The sequence below is a fragment of the Acartia tonsa genome, chromosome 8 (assembly GCF_053477335.1).
Source record: "Acartia tonsa isolate MP-2025a chromosome 8, ASM5347733v1, whole genome shotgun sequence".
Taxonomy (NCBI): Eukaryota; Metazoa; Arthropoda; class Copepoda; order Calanoida; family Acartiidae; genus Acartia; species Acartia tonsa.
In genome coordinates this window covers 24,864,764-24,881,826 of record NC_137267.1, presented here as the reverse complement: position 1 = coordinate 24,881,826, position 17,063 = coordinate 24,864,764, and the positions used below count along the sequence as shown (strand labels likewise).

The window sequence follows — 17,063 nt, the reverse complement described above, 5'->3', positions numbered from 1 at the left end:
TACATTTAAAAGTGATCAAAGCTATCAAAATATCAAAAAAAATCCTATTTCCAATAATTACAAATTTTCAAAAGCGTGTTTTACAGTTCCAAAATTCTTGAGCTATAAAAATTTGCTTAATTGTATGAATCCTAAAAATTGCAAATATCTGCGTCATTTGTAGCGTCATTTCTGTATGGGGAAAACAAGGAAGCCGAGGCAATAATGCGTAGCAAATTAAGAGTCCAACATAAAAATTATTCTTCAAAGGCCGCATCGACCTTAAAATGCATTTCTAATGTTGACATTATGATATGTCATTACTAGCATTATATATCATACAGCTTCGAAACTAAAAATGCAACAAATAAATCAAATAAAGGTCATGTCATCATACCATTTCTTTTAATCCCAAGGCAAGGATATACAATACAAAGTTTACGTGTAAATCATGTAACGAACGATGGGTTAGACAGACAGACAGAAGGATAGATATCCAATAACAATTTAGTATATTCTAGAGGCCTCGAGGGGCAGTTGATGAAATTGTGAAGGGGGAAATGGATGAAAGTCGTTTCTTAACTTTTAAAAGAAAAAAATAACTTTTTTGTGGGGGGGGGGTCGATTCTTCTTGATATAATTAAAACTAAAATTTAATATAATTGAATATTTACACCCCAAGGTATTAAATGTTCGCGCTATATCTCATCATTTAATAACAAAAATATCATATTTTATCAATTGAATGCTTTCTTTGTCAAATTAATGGCATTACAGGCATCTGTAATCAACAACCGAATTCGATTAATGGACATTTAGCATAGCTACTAATTATCTTTATCTTCTTAGCTATTATTCTAGTAATGTCATTATCATTAGAAGATAATTTTGATTAAATCCAAAGGAATGTTTTCATAAGTACTTTTTTTTAAAAATTGGAAGCAATTAATTCATATGCCAAAATACTATCTCTCCATGCATGTCAATGCAAAATATTGATATTATTCCAATAAAATATCTTATATCTTTGTCATTTATGTATTTATAACTTGGATAAAATATAAAGATGAAATTTGCAGAATAATAGGGATATGCAAATAACTGCAATTTATGTTTATAATATGAAATTTATACAATTGAAGTAATTTTCCTCAAAATGCCTTGTTAAGCAGTGAAAAATCACCAATTTCTTAAATAGATTTGTTTGTTTGTATGTTAATTAAGTTCAGATTATGTTAGGTTATGTTAGGTTATGTTGGGCACTGGTTAGCCCTGCAGGATGGACAGACTAACACAGTGACTTAAAGTTAGCTATGCCTCTAAAAACTACTTTAGTACTTACAACAAATTTAATTTTAGCCCAGTCTTAAAAAAGGAATTTATTTTCAACAAAGCGTAACTAGTTGTTCCTATATTTATGAAAAAGTTCCAATATTTGCTAAACATCCAATCTATATCTGAAAATGGTAATATGTCCTTTTGCTGCATAAATATAAAGAAAGACATATTCTGAGACCAAAATGGTGCTTTCACCCATAACTCTATTTTTCCCAAACCCTAGCCAATTTGGCTTTAAAAGACAGACTCGTCAAACATAAAAAAAGACAGAGCTGTTATGCCACAAAGTCTGATTGGTCTGTCTTTTTAATGGCAACTCGTCTAGAATTAAGTTAGAAACCTGATTTAGGTGTCTATAGAAAGGACTTTACATGTCCAATCAAAAACTCCAAACATTTTGGGTCTATCTCCAAGATTTAAAGTACTTAAAATAGTTTAAATTGTAAGCTAATGATTTTTCTTACACCCTTTAAATAAATAAAATAAATACACAAATAAAAAACAAAATTTTATTAGAAGAGTGTAATTTTGCAGTTGTTGCACTTTAAAAAAACTATACAAATTTTCATATAGTTTTAATTTCCCTTTGTTCTTGATGGTAAACACACCTATGTGAAAGGTTTTAATGTACAATACAAAGCAAATATTTAGTCAGGCTTTTATAAATTACATCAATTATTGTTGTGGCGTAACTTCTCTATATACTCTTCATATGAGAGTTTTCATTATTATGTGATTCCTGAATTCATTACTAGCTGTTATTTGAAGTGATTATAAATTTGAAATCATATTAACCATCAAACTCCATGAGTCCATATAATCTTTATAACAAATTTATGCTTTTTTTACTCAGTTAAATAAAAAATATACTTTCTTACCTAATAAAGATTATGTTGTTTCACTATTATTATTTAACTATGCAACACAATTGTTGAACTTAAATGTGGATAATGTTCTGGCTTGAAATAGTTTGACTTTTATGTAAAGATTATGCACTAGCTCGGAATTTTATAACTTTGTTTAAACACTATTGCACACAGTTGAACAAATAAGTGTCAAACTTTAATTGATTAACACTGCACTCCAAGTACTGAAAACAGAGTATATTTTCATAAGGTAACCAAATTAGGATTATACCATTTCAACAATCATGAAAGGTATCTTAAATTTGCTTCTAATAAATTTTTGCTTGGAAATTGTTCAACCATCTTCAGAGGATGTTTAAAAGGGGGTATATTTCTATCATTTACAAAAATTGTAGCTATACATTTGTGGGGGAGAATGGGGTTTTTATATCCCCATGATTATTTTGTCTTTGGTGTTACCAGCATCCATTGTATATTTCATTTCTTTGTCTTAATAATGTGAGTGCATGGTAACACAATGTTCATTACTAACAGACGGACCATTAAAGCATATGTTTATATCATTAAAAGATTTATAAATATTAAATAATTTAGTTAATTCCATAAAAATATGGACCACAAAAGCCCAAACTTGCTTATCCCTAGAAAATATACTCTGCTCTGTATTGTATAACTTTTAATTTGTGAAAATGAGTCGCACGCCAAGAAGCAAGAATTGTCGAATTTAACGGACAACTAACACAAATATATTTCTCAACAAAACCTTCTCAAAGCCTCTTTAATCTTTCTCTCTTTTTTTATTCTTTTTTCTCTGGCTAGCCCTTCCTCTTTTGCCTTTTCTCTACCCCCCCCCCCTCTCTCTCTCTCTCTCTCTCTCTTCTCCCTCTTATTCTCTACACCTTGCTCTATCGCCCTCACAATTTTTACAGGGACTAGGTTTCAATATTTTAAATTGGGTTAAATTACTGGGGGAGGAAAAAAATGGTGTACTCAAAGCAAATTTTGAGAAACATATTTATTGACCCCCTTCCTCTCAAACCCTTGAAACCCCTCATTAAACTCCCCCCCCCCCAAAAAAAAAAAAAAAAAATATCAAAAATAAATAGCTTGGACTGCCTGGCAATTTCTTTTATTTTCTATTGTTTAATGTTTATCCACCCAAAACCGAGTTTACATTTATATTTACCATCAGAATATCCATTACAAAATTTCAACTTGAATCAAATCAAATGAGACCTTGTCTCTGCAGTTTTGGACTCCCTAAAGAGTATTTAACTTGCAAACTTCTTTCAGCCCCTCTCCCCCTCCCCACCCCCTTTCTCTGTTTTTCTTTTACCCATTTCTCTCTCTTACTTCCTACAATATTATGCTTCCTTCCCATTTCTTATTCAAAAGATCAGCCTCTCGAAATCACCTGCCCCCCCCCCCAAATTTAATTTGTATGGTTATAACATCAAATGAAAGATCGATATGTCAATTAAATGAACAATATTTCTAGTATGTATATTAAGATCAATAAAACTGCTTTTGTATATCTCATATCAATGTGTATTTTTTATATCATAATATTTCACTTTAGACATGGTTTATGGTTATATTAACTATATGTTTTAACATTACAGTTTAAACTTAAACTACTAATTGCTCAAACTTATCCACCAATTATTAAAATAGCTGAAGTTTTAGTTGGAGGCAGTTTTGATTATAACATGAGAAAAAAACCCTCAAATATGCTATAAATATAAATTCTAGCTATTCCTAAAAGTGAGTATTTATCAATATTGTAAGAACTCTCCGCATATTAGCCGCATAACTAAGCACCCAATAAATAAATAAAAACATTATTATTGTAAATGATTAATTGCCTAGTTCCATGAGAATCAAGAAGTGTGTATTCACTTCCACACGTGTAACATATTATCAAATTATCAGAACCGCATATATTTACAATTGCACAAATCACCCCTTACAATTAGGCTTTTTCTCATTATTAAGGTTCTCCTCCTTTAAGTGGTATCTTTATGCGCCCCTAGGGGCACTTGAAAGAAGGGGTAGGGGGCTGAAAGTTGACCCACCACTTTCGTATTAGTTTTAAAAAGATGTAAATTTTTTCCATGGGCTATTTCTCTTCATGGGGTGGAGGTACCCTTCCCCAATAAGACTTATAAATGGCTTCACTACAATGGAGAACCTTATCGGTCCAGCGGTTAGCGAGACCCTAAGCTTCAGGAAGACATAAAGACATCCTGTTACTTTTATAAATGGAAAAAACAATCTTGCAGATATGATAATATGCGAAAATGAATATACACCGAATTAAATAACTCAGGCAATTATATGCCTAATTTAGAAAAGTATCTTAATAAGGACAAATATGTTCATAATTACAGGCAGCTTCTGCCAAATATCTAGAAGTCTTATAGCAGCTGAAAAGTGAGGCCAACAACGCAGAAGCCGCCAGAAAGTCTATCATTGGCCGCCAAACCATTTTTGTTTGTTTGTAAAGACTTGAGAAAGAACTTTGATAAAATTGTAAACTTTGACAAATCTGAATTAAAAACATTGTGGAAGTTTTGAGCAAGTCTAGCAAACATAAACTTAATTATTCTAAAGGAGATGGAAAATAGATAAAAGTACATCTTCAGAATCTTTCATAATGTTTATTTGTTCTATTTTCATAAATATTTCATTCTATAGATTTTAAATGTCATTTTTTTACAATAATAGTTTGGAGCATACTGTCAAATGCCTTTCTAAAGTCATAAAACGTAAATGTCAAAAATATTATCCGAATAGTGACTAGTTTCAATAAAAAAATTTAAAATAGACAAATAAAAGAATCTGTCGAGCCGTTTACGAGATATTTCTTAACACACATACAAACTTCTTTTTAATTAAATTTTCCTCTGAAGGTAATTATTCTGTTTTTGAGAATACTTAACCCTTACAGATCGGGGGGGGGGTCATATTGACCCCCCCCCCTCTGTTTTTTCAATGTCATTTTTTTTGTAGGTAAGATAGAGAGTTGTGACTTCATGACTTTTTAAGTTTAGTAATTATACGTCGGCAAGAGTTGATCTTATAAGGATATCTGGTCTGTGTCGGTCGTGGCGTCCGGTCAAAGTCGGTTACGTGGAACCAAATTTAGAAAAAATTCTAAATAAATCTTAATTTCTACATTATGACTTTTGTTTATTAGGTAGAAACCTAAATTTTTTTGGTGAATACTTAGATATCAATGACCTTCTGAGAAAAGTGGTGTTATGACCGTTTGACCGCTCCCTGACCGACTTTATGACCGATTTTTGTCCGGCTTTTACTACAGACATATATCATGAATATCGTGGCTTCTATTACAGCTAGAGGCTTAAATTTTTTTTTGGTAAATCCTTGAGCAACAGTTAACAGATAAAAATATTAATTGGCACCGCCAACCGCCGTTTTACCGCCGTAACCGCCGAAAATGGCGGTTTCCGTTATTTGCCGTTTTTCGGCGATGATCTGAAAAAGTAATTTTTTTGTTATGAAAAATAAAAGTTCGTCCTAAAATTTGGTCATCCTAGCTGCAAAATTGGCCGCTCTACAGCTGTTTTAATATTTAGCGGCTGGCCGCTAAAAAGCTGCTAAGGAGTGGTCTGACCGCTAGGACTAGAAAAAGTAATTTTCTCTAAAAATACACATGAACCACCAGAAAAAAATTTTATGTCTCTAACTGTAACAGGAGCCGAGATAGAGGGGGGGGTCAATATGACCCCCCCCCCCCCCCCCCCGATCTATTAAGGTGGGAATAGGGGCCCGATCTGTAAGGGTTAAAAAATAATACATATTATATCTTCTCTTTGTTTATACATAAGTAATACTTTAAATGTCAAGTACTTAACCAAGAATAATAACATTCAAAGGTATACAAACAACCTTTATATTCATTACTTTATTTATTAAATAGTTTACTTTTAAAAAATTATAGACATTTATAAAATATAAAGAAATATTTTTGAAACAGTTAAAGAATTATAACATAAAGACATTTTTACGTCTGTTTTTAAATATCTGTAAGGTTTGTTTTCAAATATTTTCTCAAAATTTAAAATTCTTAATTTTTTAATTGATGCAACATACTTAGTGAATTTATGTCAACTTTAGGCGCAGAGATAAACATAATAAAACATAGATAATTATGTCCTTAAGCAACGCAGCAATAACAAGATTTCAAAATTTAGGTTAAAATAAGAATTAAAACATCCATAAAAACGCAAACATCCCATTTTATAAAGTAGTAAGATTTTTTTGTCTGAAGCTTAAGATAACAATAACTAACTTTTCATTTTCAGAGCACCTAGATGCTAGGGGTGTCGCCACTAGTTGACAATATGGTAATAACGTATTTGATATTCCTTATATACAAGACTGAACAAATATTCCATATAAATCTATCCCAAAATATCTTAAATATAAAGTGCTTTATTAAGACGGAACATACTTACATTTTAAGACTTAATGATAGAGATGCTTCGCTTATAACATTGTGCTTATTAATATTATCCCTTTCATTTAAATGTTATCGTATTGAATATTTGATGTGAACCTAGGTTTATAGATACCTTACATTAATTTTGACTTGTAGTTTTATGAATAATTTCTTATACTTTTTTTTCAGGAAATTTTTCCCTACCTGGCAGAATTTAAATCTTAAAATAAACTTTCAGGCTTGCATTTGCATTAAGCTCTAATTAATGCTTTAATTTACTTTTTAGTGCGAAGCTACTCTATAAGTTTTAGGGCAGTAAGCATCTACAACAAAATTCAATGTTTCATATTACTTTCTTAAAAATAATTTTTGTTTGGTAATCTTGTATTACAGACAGACATAGGACGTAAGGACAAATAAACCGTATTTAAAGAGTAGCAACGCTATAAGAAAATAATAGAATCTTGAATTTATAAAATATTTCAAATTTCTAAAACATAAAACAGACGTTTCAGATTCTTAAATCATTTTTTAAAGTTATAAAATTAAAAACAATAATCATTATATAAAAGTAATAGGATGCAGGTATAAGGTATAACCAACAAGTAAATTAAATCTAAAATAATATTTGGGGGGCAAATGGAGAGTTCGTCAATTTTACGATGTGTTGCCCCTCAACGACAGCTGAAAACCACGTATAGGTTTCGTGAATTTTTTAAAATTAATTTCGTTATTGGTATAAGCTGAATAGGATGACTGTCTGTACCCTAAGATCTCGCTTACCACTTAATAAGTATAGTTCTAGCTCTTTTGGGGTAGGGTACCTTTACCTTCCCAAAAGAAATAGACCCTGGAATGATAATACCCCCCCCAATAATAAAAAAAATATTGACAGTGGGGTGTAGACATACGAAAATACTTTACGAGGCCTGAATACCTTGATATGAATTTATAGTAAACATTTATGCTAAAGGGAATTATGCAACAACGAGAGCAAGTCATTTAAGAATCTTGTGGTCACTGCGAATTTTAAAAGAAAAAAAGTTGACCCTCAAAATTTCACCTTAAAGTGATACTTTTCTAATAGTTTATAGTCCACTGAGTCATAAGCAGTAAGAATTAAAATCTATTAAGTCCCTTCTAACGAGATATTGGCAACTTTTTGCACACATTTTCGCAAACGGCAATTATTTCCTTTATTTGAAGTTTTTGTTAATAACATTTTCATGATGTTAATGTTAATGTCGTGTGGGTGAGTTGCACCTGGACTGAACAGTCAACTTGTCTACTCAAGGCCAGACTCTTGGTCCTTCACCTCATACCCGTGGTACAGTACATCACAGACAACCAACCCTTTGATTGCACGATCTTTGTCTGGAGATCCTAACTGTGCATGGTAATGAGTTGCGCCTGTTTGGTGCCAAGGCATTCCCCCTACTCTAACTCTGATGTCCTGTGCCGAACAGAGCAGATAGGTACCATTTTTAACGTCTTTGGTATGACGCGGATTCGAGTTGCATCCTTCCCATCAATTTCCTTGGCACTTTTATTAGGACTTATGGGTAATTTACACTTCAACCTTATGGGTGGAGAGTTAAGGTTTTGTGATTTTTCGGTCACGGTATTATTGCGACAATTAATGCAACCCAAGCATGAACATGACGCTGTATCAGCAATGACTGAAGCCACATCAAATCCTAGGGACTTTTCAATACAACCTAGGATCCAAGCATGACTCCTAGTCGTTGAACTAACAAACGCCACTAATACACTAGTGAGCTACTACACAATGCTAGTCCACAAGGACTTTTGAGGCAACCTATGACCTTACAGCGTTTTTCGATCACTAGTGCACCATGCCAAGGACCACCTATGCATACCTGATTTAGGGCTAAGGCTTCCCCCCTACTCTTACTCTCTAACGCCTGAAAGAGCAGCAGTAGGTACTAATTTTACATCTTTAGTATTGATGCGGTCTGGGGACTTGAACCCGACACCTCCCCAACAGATAAGCGGACGTTAAACCACTAAGCCATATCTGCAGGTAAATAATATTTTCATAAAAGTTTTCAGTAATAATCATTTAAGATCCATTGTTGAGAAGAAATAACTGAAAAAATGTGTTTCCATGCAAAATAAGCTTAAAATCTAATGATTTTAAATATTTGCGATTTAATGGTAAAAAAGAATATTTTTTGCTTTTTGATAGCCTGAATATGTTTAATTTCGTTTTTTATTTAATCTATTCTTTGAAAAGACATGCATATTCTTTCAGATTTGAAAAAAATTAAAAATCGGAATTAATCAAAATTAATCTATAGCCTTTAAAAAATACTTTTAATATTTTGAACCTATATAATCAATAAAATCAATGGAAAATAAAATAGTTTTATAAAATAAACTTTTGGAAAAGGTTTAAGATAACTTCATAAAAGTAGCATTAAAGTAGGATATTTTACTTGTCTTTTTTAAAAATGCAAATTAAACATAGTTAACGACTATTTAATTATCAAGAATGGTAATAAAATATTTCAATAACCACTTAAACCTTTTTGTGGCTATGTTATGTACTTAAACAGAAATTCTTTTTTGTCAGAATTATAAAAATAATGAAGTATTTTCCAAAAAGCTTTCAAAAAAAACGTAATTTTATCAAACTTACTCACAGTTTATAGCAGATATTGTTGTAAAATATTAATTATCAAAATAAAATCTTCAATTTACAACGTTTAAAACACCTGAAAGTAAATTCTAAGCAAAATTAGATTTATCCCTAGATTTAGAGTAGCTGCGCTACTTAAAAAAACATCTAGTATTCAAACCAATCAGCTGATCAAATTGCTATAGACATAATTTGTTGGGTTGTTATTATCTGAAACATTTATTTTCTTTTTAATTTTAAAATGATGCTTGACATACTTAAAACAAGCGGCTACGCCCCCAGCGCTCATTAGGGGCACTAGAATTTGATCCCCTCCATTTTTAAATTTAAGTTTTACAAAAAAAACTAAGGACTATATCTGTTCAGTGGATAGCAAGTTCCTTTATTACAGACAGATATACATACATCTCATTATTTCCATATAAGGACTATCGGCTACGTACCCTTAAAGTCTCTAGGGGCACTTGGGGATAGGGAGGGGAGGGGGGGGGGGGGGGGTGGAGAGTCCTAACTATACTTGATGATTGTTTTTCAAAATTTTTAGAGGGTTATTTTTTGTTCAGGAGCAATTTTTATATGGTGGAGGCACCCTTCCCAAAATAGTTATAAACATTGCCAGGACATATAAAAAGCTTTAATGTAAAGAAAAACCATATCTGTCTAGCAGTTAGCGAGATTCTTTGAGACAAATAGATAAATAGTTATCATGATACTTTTATATAAGGATAAAAAAATCAAAGACGTTCAAGCTTTATTTTGGGATTCAAATTAAAAAAAAAGAGTTATGCGACAGGTTTGTGGGTAAAATGATATTCGGAGTGTCAAAATGCTGTTTCAAACTAACTTGAAATTTTTACATTGTGGGATCAGAACTGTGGTGCAATTTCACCCATTTTGTAACAACTACAAGGACGTCCAAGGGGAGGGGGTAAAGGGGTGATTATTCCCCCCCCCCCATATAAAATTTACCCCCCCTAAACAGTTTTTTTAATTGGGGGGTGAATATCCCTCCCCAAAAAAATAATCCTAAAAAAATTTAGAGAGCTTCATGTGCATTTTTATGTCCACTATCAAGATTTTTTACCACAGCCCAAATTCAAAATACTTTATGGTTGCAATAAATTTTGAGATTTCTAATATAAAATAATAATAAAGATAAACATCTTCTGAAATTTTTTTTTTCTAACTTTAAAGATAAAAAAAGCAGCTGTTTGAAATATTTAAATAAAAAGGACCTAAAAACAAAGGTTGTTAAATAAAAGGGTTAAGTAAATTATACGATATGATATTTAGTCAAATTTCAAACAAATATTTTTTCATTAATTCATTTATAAAAATCAATATTATAAATATGAACTCACAAAGAGACGTTGTATATTATCATAATATATTTAGTCTGCTTTGTAAAACAAAACACACATTTTTCTTTCTTTAATGCAGGGATGATTTTGGAACAAAAAAACATAAAGAATAAATTATTTTTAATTTAATTTGATATTATCGTACAATATTTTTTTATATACATAATTTAAGAAATATATTCATAATATAATAACCTGTCATAAAGACGACATATAAAAACATCACCCTGATTTAAAAATTAAAATATATCTTCAAAATTTTCAAATTCATTTTATATTCAAGAAGGAACGAGAAGGATTTGAATTTCAACATTAACTTGTTATTTTGGTTGTATATTTATCATATCTCTTTACAGTTTATTGGTAAAGTTTCGAGTCTATGCCATTGTGGGTCATGCATAATGACTGGTTTTTTAAACACAACAAAACATTTGATGTCTTTTAGACAAAACTTAGTTTAAAATTTGTATTTTTTCTCTCCTAATACTGAGATAATATTGAGTATTATTACAAAAAAAATTTGGTATCACTGCAGTAAAGTGCTAAATATCAATTGCTCTTGTTCGTACATAGTCTCCTTAAGAAGTAGTGAATACTAAGAACAGTTACTAGTAAAAACCTTTATGATTTTTATATTATGATTTTATATAGGTACATGCATATAATTTATATACATGTATCTATATTTGAAATATAAATAATATTCAAACAGAGTATTTTCTACAGTGTAAAATAAAAGTTAATTATATTATTACGATATACTATACATACAGAATATCACTTTTATAAGACATTATAGGTATTATTATAATACAGTTAGATTCACAATGTAAATAAAAATAAAATTTCACAACATAGAAACAGTTTTTTGATATAAGTAATTTGTATATACATATGTATTCACCGGCCTTACTCAAACTATCCGATACAACTTTTTCTTAATAGGCCTAGCCCGGGTTTTAAACTATTATTATCATTGAGTAATTAGTAATAATAATATAAATTTTTAAAAAAGTTTTGATATATCAAGAACAATATTATCACAACTAGCACAGTAAATCTAGAATTAATAATTATATTTTTTGGGGGGAGGGGGATGAAGACACCCTCCCCAAAAATAGTTTAAAACCTGCCCAAGACCTATAAGAAGCTTTACAGTAAAGGAGAACAATATCTGTTCAGCGGTTAGCAAGATCCTTCGGGACAGACAAACACGCTTACTACTTTATAAAATAGGATGATTATAGATGAGTATAATAATAATGTCATAAAATTTTTTAACGTTTAAAATGTACGTACGGAGATCAGGGAGTTGCTACACTTTCGTATCCGTACCTGACTGTTACAGGAATCACAAGCTACAGAACAATACTGGTATGCCTAAATTAATGATAATACCTAATAGCTATCCGTTTTGGACGGAGAAACCACAATTATAGAAAAATTTCGCTTTTAAAAATAACAAGGCAAGCATTAGGTGTATGTGTGTGACGGACAGACACTCGTTAGTAGAGTAGCTGCTCTACTGAAATGTATTGTCTCTTATTTTTATTAAAATCTCCATGATTTAAGATATTTTACGCATTTTATATTGTTCATCTGAGATGTATTTCCCATTTAAGCCTATATATTTAAATGAAACAAAAATAAGAAAAGTAAAAGGGGGATTTGTATGTTTTAAAACTGTTGATTCTGCAAGTAGAAAGCTACATTTAGGAGTATTTACTTTTCTGTCTTAACCTTAGATTAACTAGGATTTAGACAATTTTTCTCTAATAAAAACAAACTTATATTTGACAAAATAAAACAAGACAGATAAATGTATTATTCTTAATTAATGCAATGTTATAAAAATAGAATAATAATTATCAGTAACAAAACTTTTCTAAAGTCTTAAAAAATAATCCTGTTAGGTATATAAGTTCTTTTGTCTGAAGCTTTAGTGAAGCTTTATAATTGTCTCGGAAATTTAAACATGAAATAGAAATATCAGACTGATTGTTATAACATACTTACCAAATGTAAATAAACAAACCTATTTTTAACATTCATCTTGTATTTGTTTTTAGAATAATAGTCCCTATTTATAAAAATCACATTAATCAGAGGAAAATTTTGCTAAATAATAGTAATAAGATGACGAAATGTCTGTCAGTCTTAAAATTAAAAATTTTCACAAAGAAGTAAAGATAAATCAATCTTTTTCCAACAATATACATGTCTGTAATTCTTTTAAATAAAGTATTCTATGTTTATTACTAGTTGCATCCGTATAGACTATTCTTAGTGTTAATTAATTTTGTAGAATCACAGAACAATTAGGTATGTTAAAACCACCCTATTCATTTTAAATCCTGTTTATTTGGAATTTTTAAACTATAATTAATAACCTCGAAGTCAATTATGAAAGAAGGTCATTTTTGCGCATTTTCTGGTAAGTCATGTCAAATGCGCTTATTAAGTCAAAGTATTCTTAATTATGACCACTTAGTATATGTATATAGTCAAAATAGCCTAAACCTTCCATTAAAAATTAATTTGAAACTATCGGCCAAGCCAACTACGACCAAGCTTGGCTTGTAGATCTGTCTGAAAAGCGGACTATAGAACTCACTTTTCTTATCCTAGATATTAGTCGACATTGAGAGTAAGAATTTCTAGACAATTGTATGACACACATTGTTTTTATACAATTTCAAGGGCGTTGTGGAGTCACAGGTAAACAAGTAGTCCCAGATTGTATGCAAGGTTTAAATACAGAGGCAAGTAATAACTATGAAAATGGGTTTAAAAGAACTTAGAATTTGTACATTTAAGAGAATTAAACATCAACAGTTGACTGCGGCCACTTTGAGAATTTAAGCGGTTTCAGCTATCAAAAACCGTAAATGTGAATTTTTTATTCTCCTGAAACTGTTTTGAAAGACTTAACGGCCAACTATAGATTATCCTTACAATAACAAATAATTACAGCTAGGCCTTTTCGTCTTTTCTATGTTGCGTTCAAGTCTTTTTTATATTTCTCTTGGGAGGTTGGTGGTACCTTCCCCCAAAAAAGTTATAAACCTTCCCGTGACCTATGAGAAGCTACCCTGTTAAGGAGAGCCCGATCGGTTCAGCGGTTAGCGAGATCCTTCGGTACACACAAACTGACATCCTGTTTCTTGATTGGTCTCTTCAGTTTTAAACTGTAGAGCAGGGATAGCAGTCCAATCAAATTATCAAACCTACAGAAAAAATTAGCTAGAAAAGGTTTAACTCTTACTTTTAAATTGCAGGAAATCTTTGCACAGCGTTGCAATAAAATTCCCTTTCCAGGACACATAATTCTTAATCTGCTTAGAATGCTTGAAATCAATAGGACAATACTAACAATTAACATGTCTTTTTTATCAGAGCTATCCTTTATGGACATAAACACCTTAGATGTATAAAAAATCTTTTGTGCAACTAAGGCAAAAAGTTGCCACACAAATTTTTTTCTCGTATTCAAGGTTGAGACTATTTGTTTACATTAGTTTGCTATCACTTCCGCATTATTCTTAAAGTGTTTCATATTATAAGGCAAGGATGACAACATTAATAAAAGCGAAGCTCTACAATCAGAAGGAAGGACAAACGAACAAAACTCTCGTAGAGTGTCAACACTTGACAAGAAAAACATCAATTTGTATGACTAAACAAAATTATTCATATTTTTTTTGCAAAATTGCTTAAATACAGGATATAGTAAAATGACATACTTCATTTTTAGGATTTGATTAGAGGAGATGCATCGCTTAAAATATTGTAACTTGTTTTCCTAGGAATCATGATTTAAAAAATCAGATGAATAGGATGATTGTATCTTAAATTATCATGTTTTAAATTTATGTGTGGAATTTCTGGTTACGTTTAAAGAGGGAAGTTAACAGTTTGTGAAGTAGAAATTATTTATGTTTTTGACGATTTGACATTTAGCGGAAGTAATGGGACAGTGTTAACATTCCTTTACACGTATGATTCACCCTTTCTCTAAGGATATGGATAATCTTTATATTAGTCATTAACGTCAGGGAAAGCATCATTTTGTTCATATAAGCCAAGTGCTGTTATTCAACCAATTAACTCATTTTAAATTGCCGAAATTAAATAAAGAGTAAAAGGAGTAGATTGCGCAAAACTTGTTTTTCTGTATCTGAATGGAAGTGGGTAAGAAGAGGGCGGAATATGGGAAGAGGGTTGTGGAGAAATTTTCACTTAGAATTTTTTGTGAGCATTATAATTAAGAACTAGCAGTGTAAGTTTATTGTCAAATTTTATAAATATTTTCATTTCAAATTCTCATTTTTGCAGAAAATTTCACAATTTGGGTGTTCACGTCAGGTCTCTTATATTCCCTATAAACTTGAAGATAATTTTATTATTCGATATTACTGAACCAATTAAGTTATCCATTTATGGAAGCTTCCCAGGGGCCCAGGGATGGTTTTAAGCCATTTTCTGCTAATCCTTTCCCCTTCTAATATAGTCATAGATCTCCCAATATGCAAATACAAATGGTATTAAGGTTTTTTTTTTGTCTGTAGCTTATGATTTCGACAACTACTGAACCCTTTGTGTTTTCCAAAGTACGGGAAGGTTATTTATTGTACGGAAATGGTTTTATGCTATCTAATTATTAAATATTGTGATATTGTTCTGCTTTATCTACCCCTTCGAAAACATTTCTTATAGATGCTTGGGGCGCAGCTGGGTATGCATTAAAGTAACGTACATTTCAAACATTTAGGTGTTTAAAAATATAAAAAAATAAACATAAGTTTTCATCCATACTTTATTAATCTAAAGAAATAAGCGTATTAGTTACAGCTATCAAAATAGCATCATAGGTAGGTACATAAATTACATTCTTAGTTTTAAAATCTTTACAATTAAGTCATTCTCTTAAAACTTCTGCTTTTTGTAAATGTAATATCAAATGAAATCAAGACTAAAAATCACTTCATATAAACTGAAAAATATACAATTTAATTACATAGGTACAAAAAATCGAAATTAAAAAACTCCAATGACAAAAAATGTGTATCTAAATATTTATTCATAACATACATACTAAAAGATTTTTTTTTTGTTTCATAAAAAACAAAAAATCTTTTTGCACTTTTGCTACCAAATATTCTGCTGAATGAAATGGCAACTGCACTTAAGATAAAAATGAATTTCAAAAAGTTGTATGTTATCGATATCTATTTTAAAGAAGCTATATGCAATGTTTTTGCTGTGTGTGTGTGTTTGTAAGTGTGATGTTTTCAAATATTCTTAAATCTTCACACCCTAATTATAATGAAATATCTACAAAGGAGGAGGTAGGTTGTGCTAAAATTACGTAAAGGTGTGAATTTTAAGGCTTAAAAACAGTAGTAGAACGATAACATTAACTAAATATGTGTATTATTTATTGAAAAGAACTATAGACAATTTTTTTTATGAAAGTTAACATAAATTTTATCGTTCTACTATTTCTTTTTTAATCCTTAAAACTCGCACCTTTACGGAATTTTAGCACAACCTACCTACCCCTTAATCCCTCCATTTGTATCCAACGGAATTGAACTTTCTAAAATACTAAGAATCTTTGTTAACTCATTGTTCAATCATTTATCATAATCTTTCAATTTGAATCTAATTTTCAGCAGGAACATTGTATAAGAATGTATTACAGACATTAGCTAGACACGCAGGTGCTGGATTGAACCCATATTTGGCCAAATAATGATAGAATCTTCCTCCTCTCTTTCCCTCGCGACATGTTAGCTTTCGGCATTCCTCATTTCTAAATAGAAAACAAGGTTTAAAACACAAACCGAATTGACCACCTATGAGTTAAGAACACAAAATAAAATTGCTGGTACTTGATGTGATGCGGTATTGTATCTTCCCTCCTCAGGGTGGGCATACAAAAAAACAACCCAAAAAAACCAACCCAGGTTTTTTTAAAAACCCATTGAAAAAAAACCCTAGGTTTTTTTGGTTTTTGAAAAAACATTGAAATTTCATGTTAAAATTTACAAATTAAACCTCTATTTACTCAAAGACTAGGATCTAATAACATTTCAAAGCAAATTTTACCTAAAAAACGTAAAAAAATATGAAGTAAGGGGGGGGGGTCTGGTTAATGCAACCATCTCGTAATCAATGATTAAATGGCACTTTGAATTCGAATTTTGATCTGAAATTTTGCATGAATAATCCTTGGTAAGTCTATTTTCCCTAAATCGAACAAAAAGTTGGAAAAGTAATGGCTAACGGCTGGCAGCTCAGATGTTTTGCCATTTTTCTTAAGAGCAAATTAGTCACAAAACCTATCTCCACATAATACTTTTTGTCACTCAAAAACGGTTCTAGCC

The 17,063-nt window shown here is 30.8% G+C and overlaps 1 protein-coding gene across 1 annotated transcript in view; it reads right to left on the bottom strand.

Moving 5' to 3' along the window:
* Positions 1 to 15,476: 15,476 nt before the first annotated feature.
* The window catches only part of elg1 (enhanced level of genomic instability 1), a 39,504-nt gene continuing 37,917 nt past the window's right edge, over positions 15,477 to 17,063 (bottom strand). Inside the window, exons 34-35 of the mRNA XM_080169655.1 lie at positions 16,226 to 16,489; positions 15,477 to 16,008 (exon numbers count right to left, since the gene is read on the bottom strand). Coding sequence (XP_080025781.1) covers positions 16,339 to 16,489 — 151 coding nt within the window. The 3' untranslated portion in view covers positions 15,477 to 16,008; positions 16,226 to 16,338. The remainder of the gene's footprint in view (positions 16,009 to 16,225; positions 16,490 to 17,063) is intronic.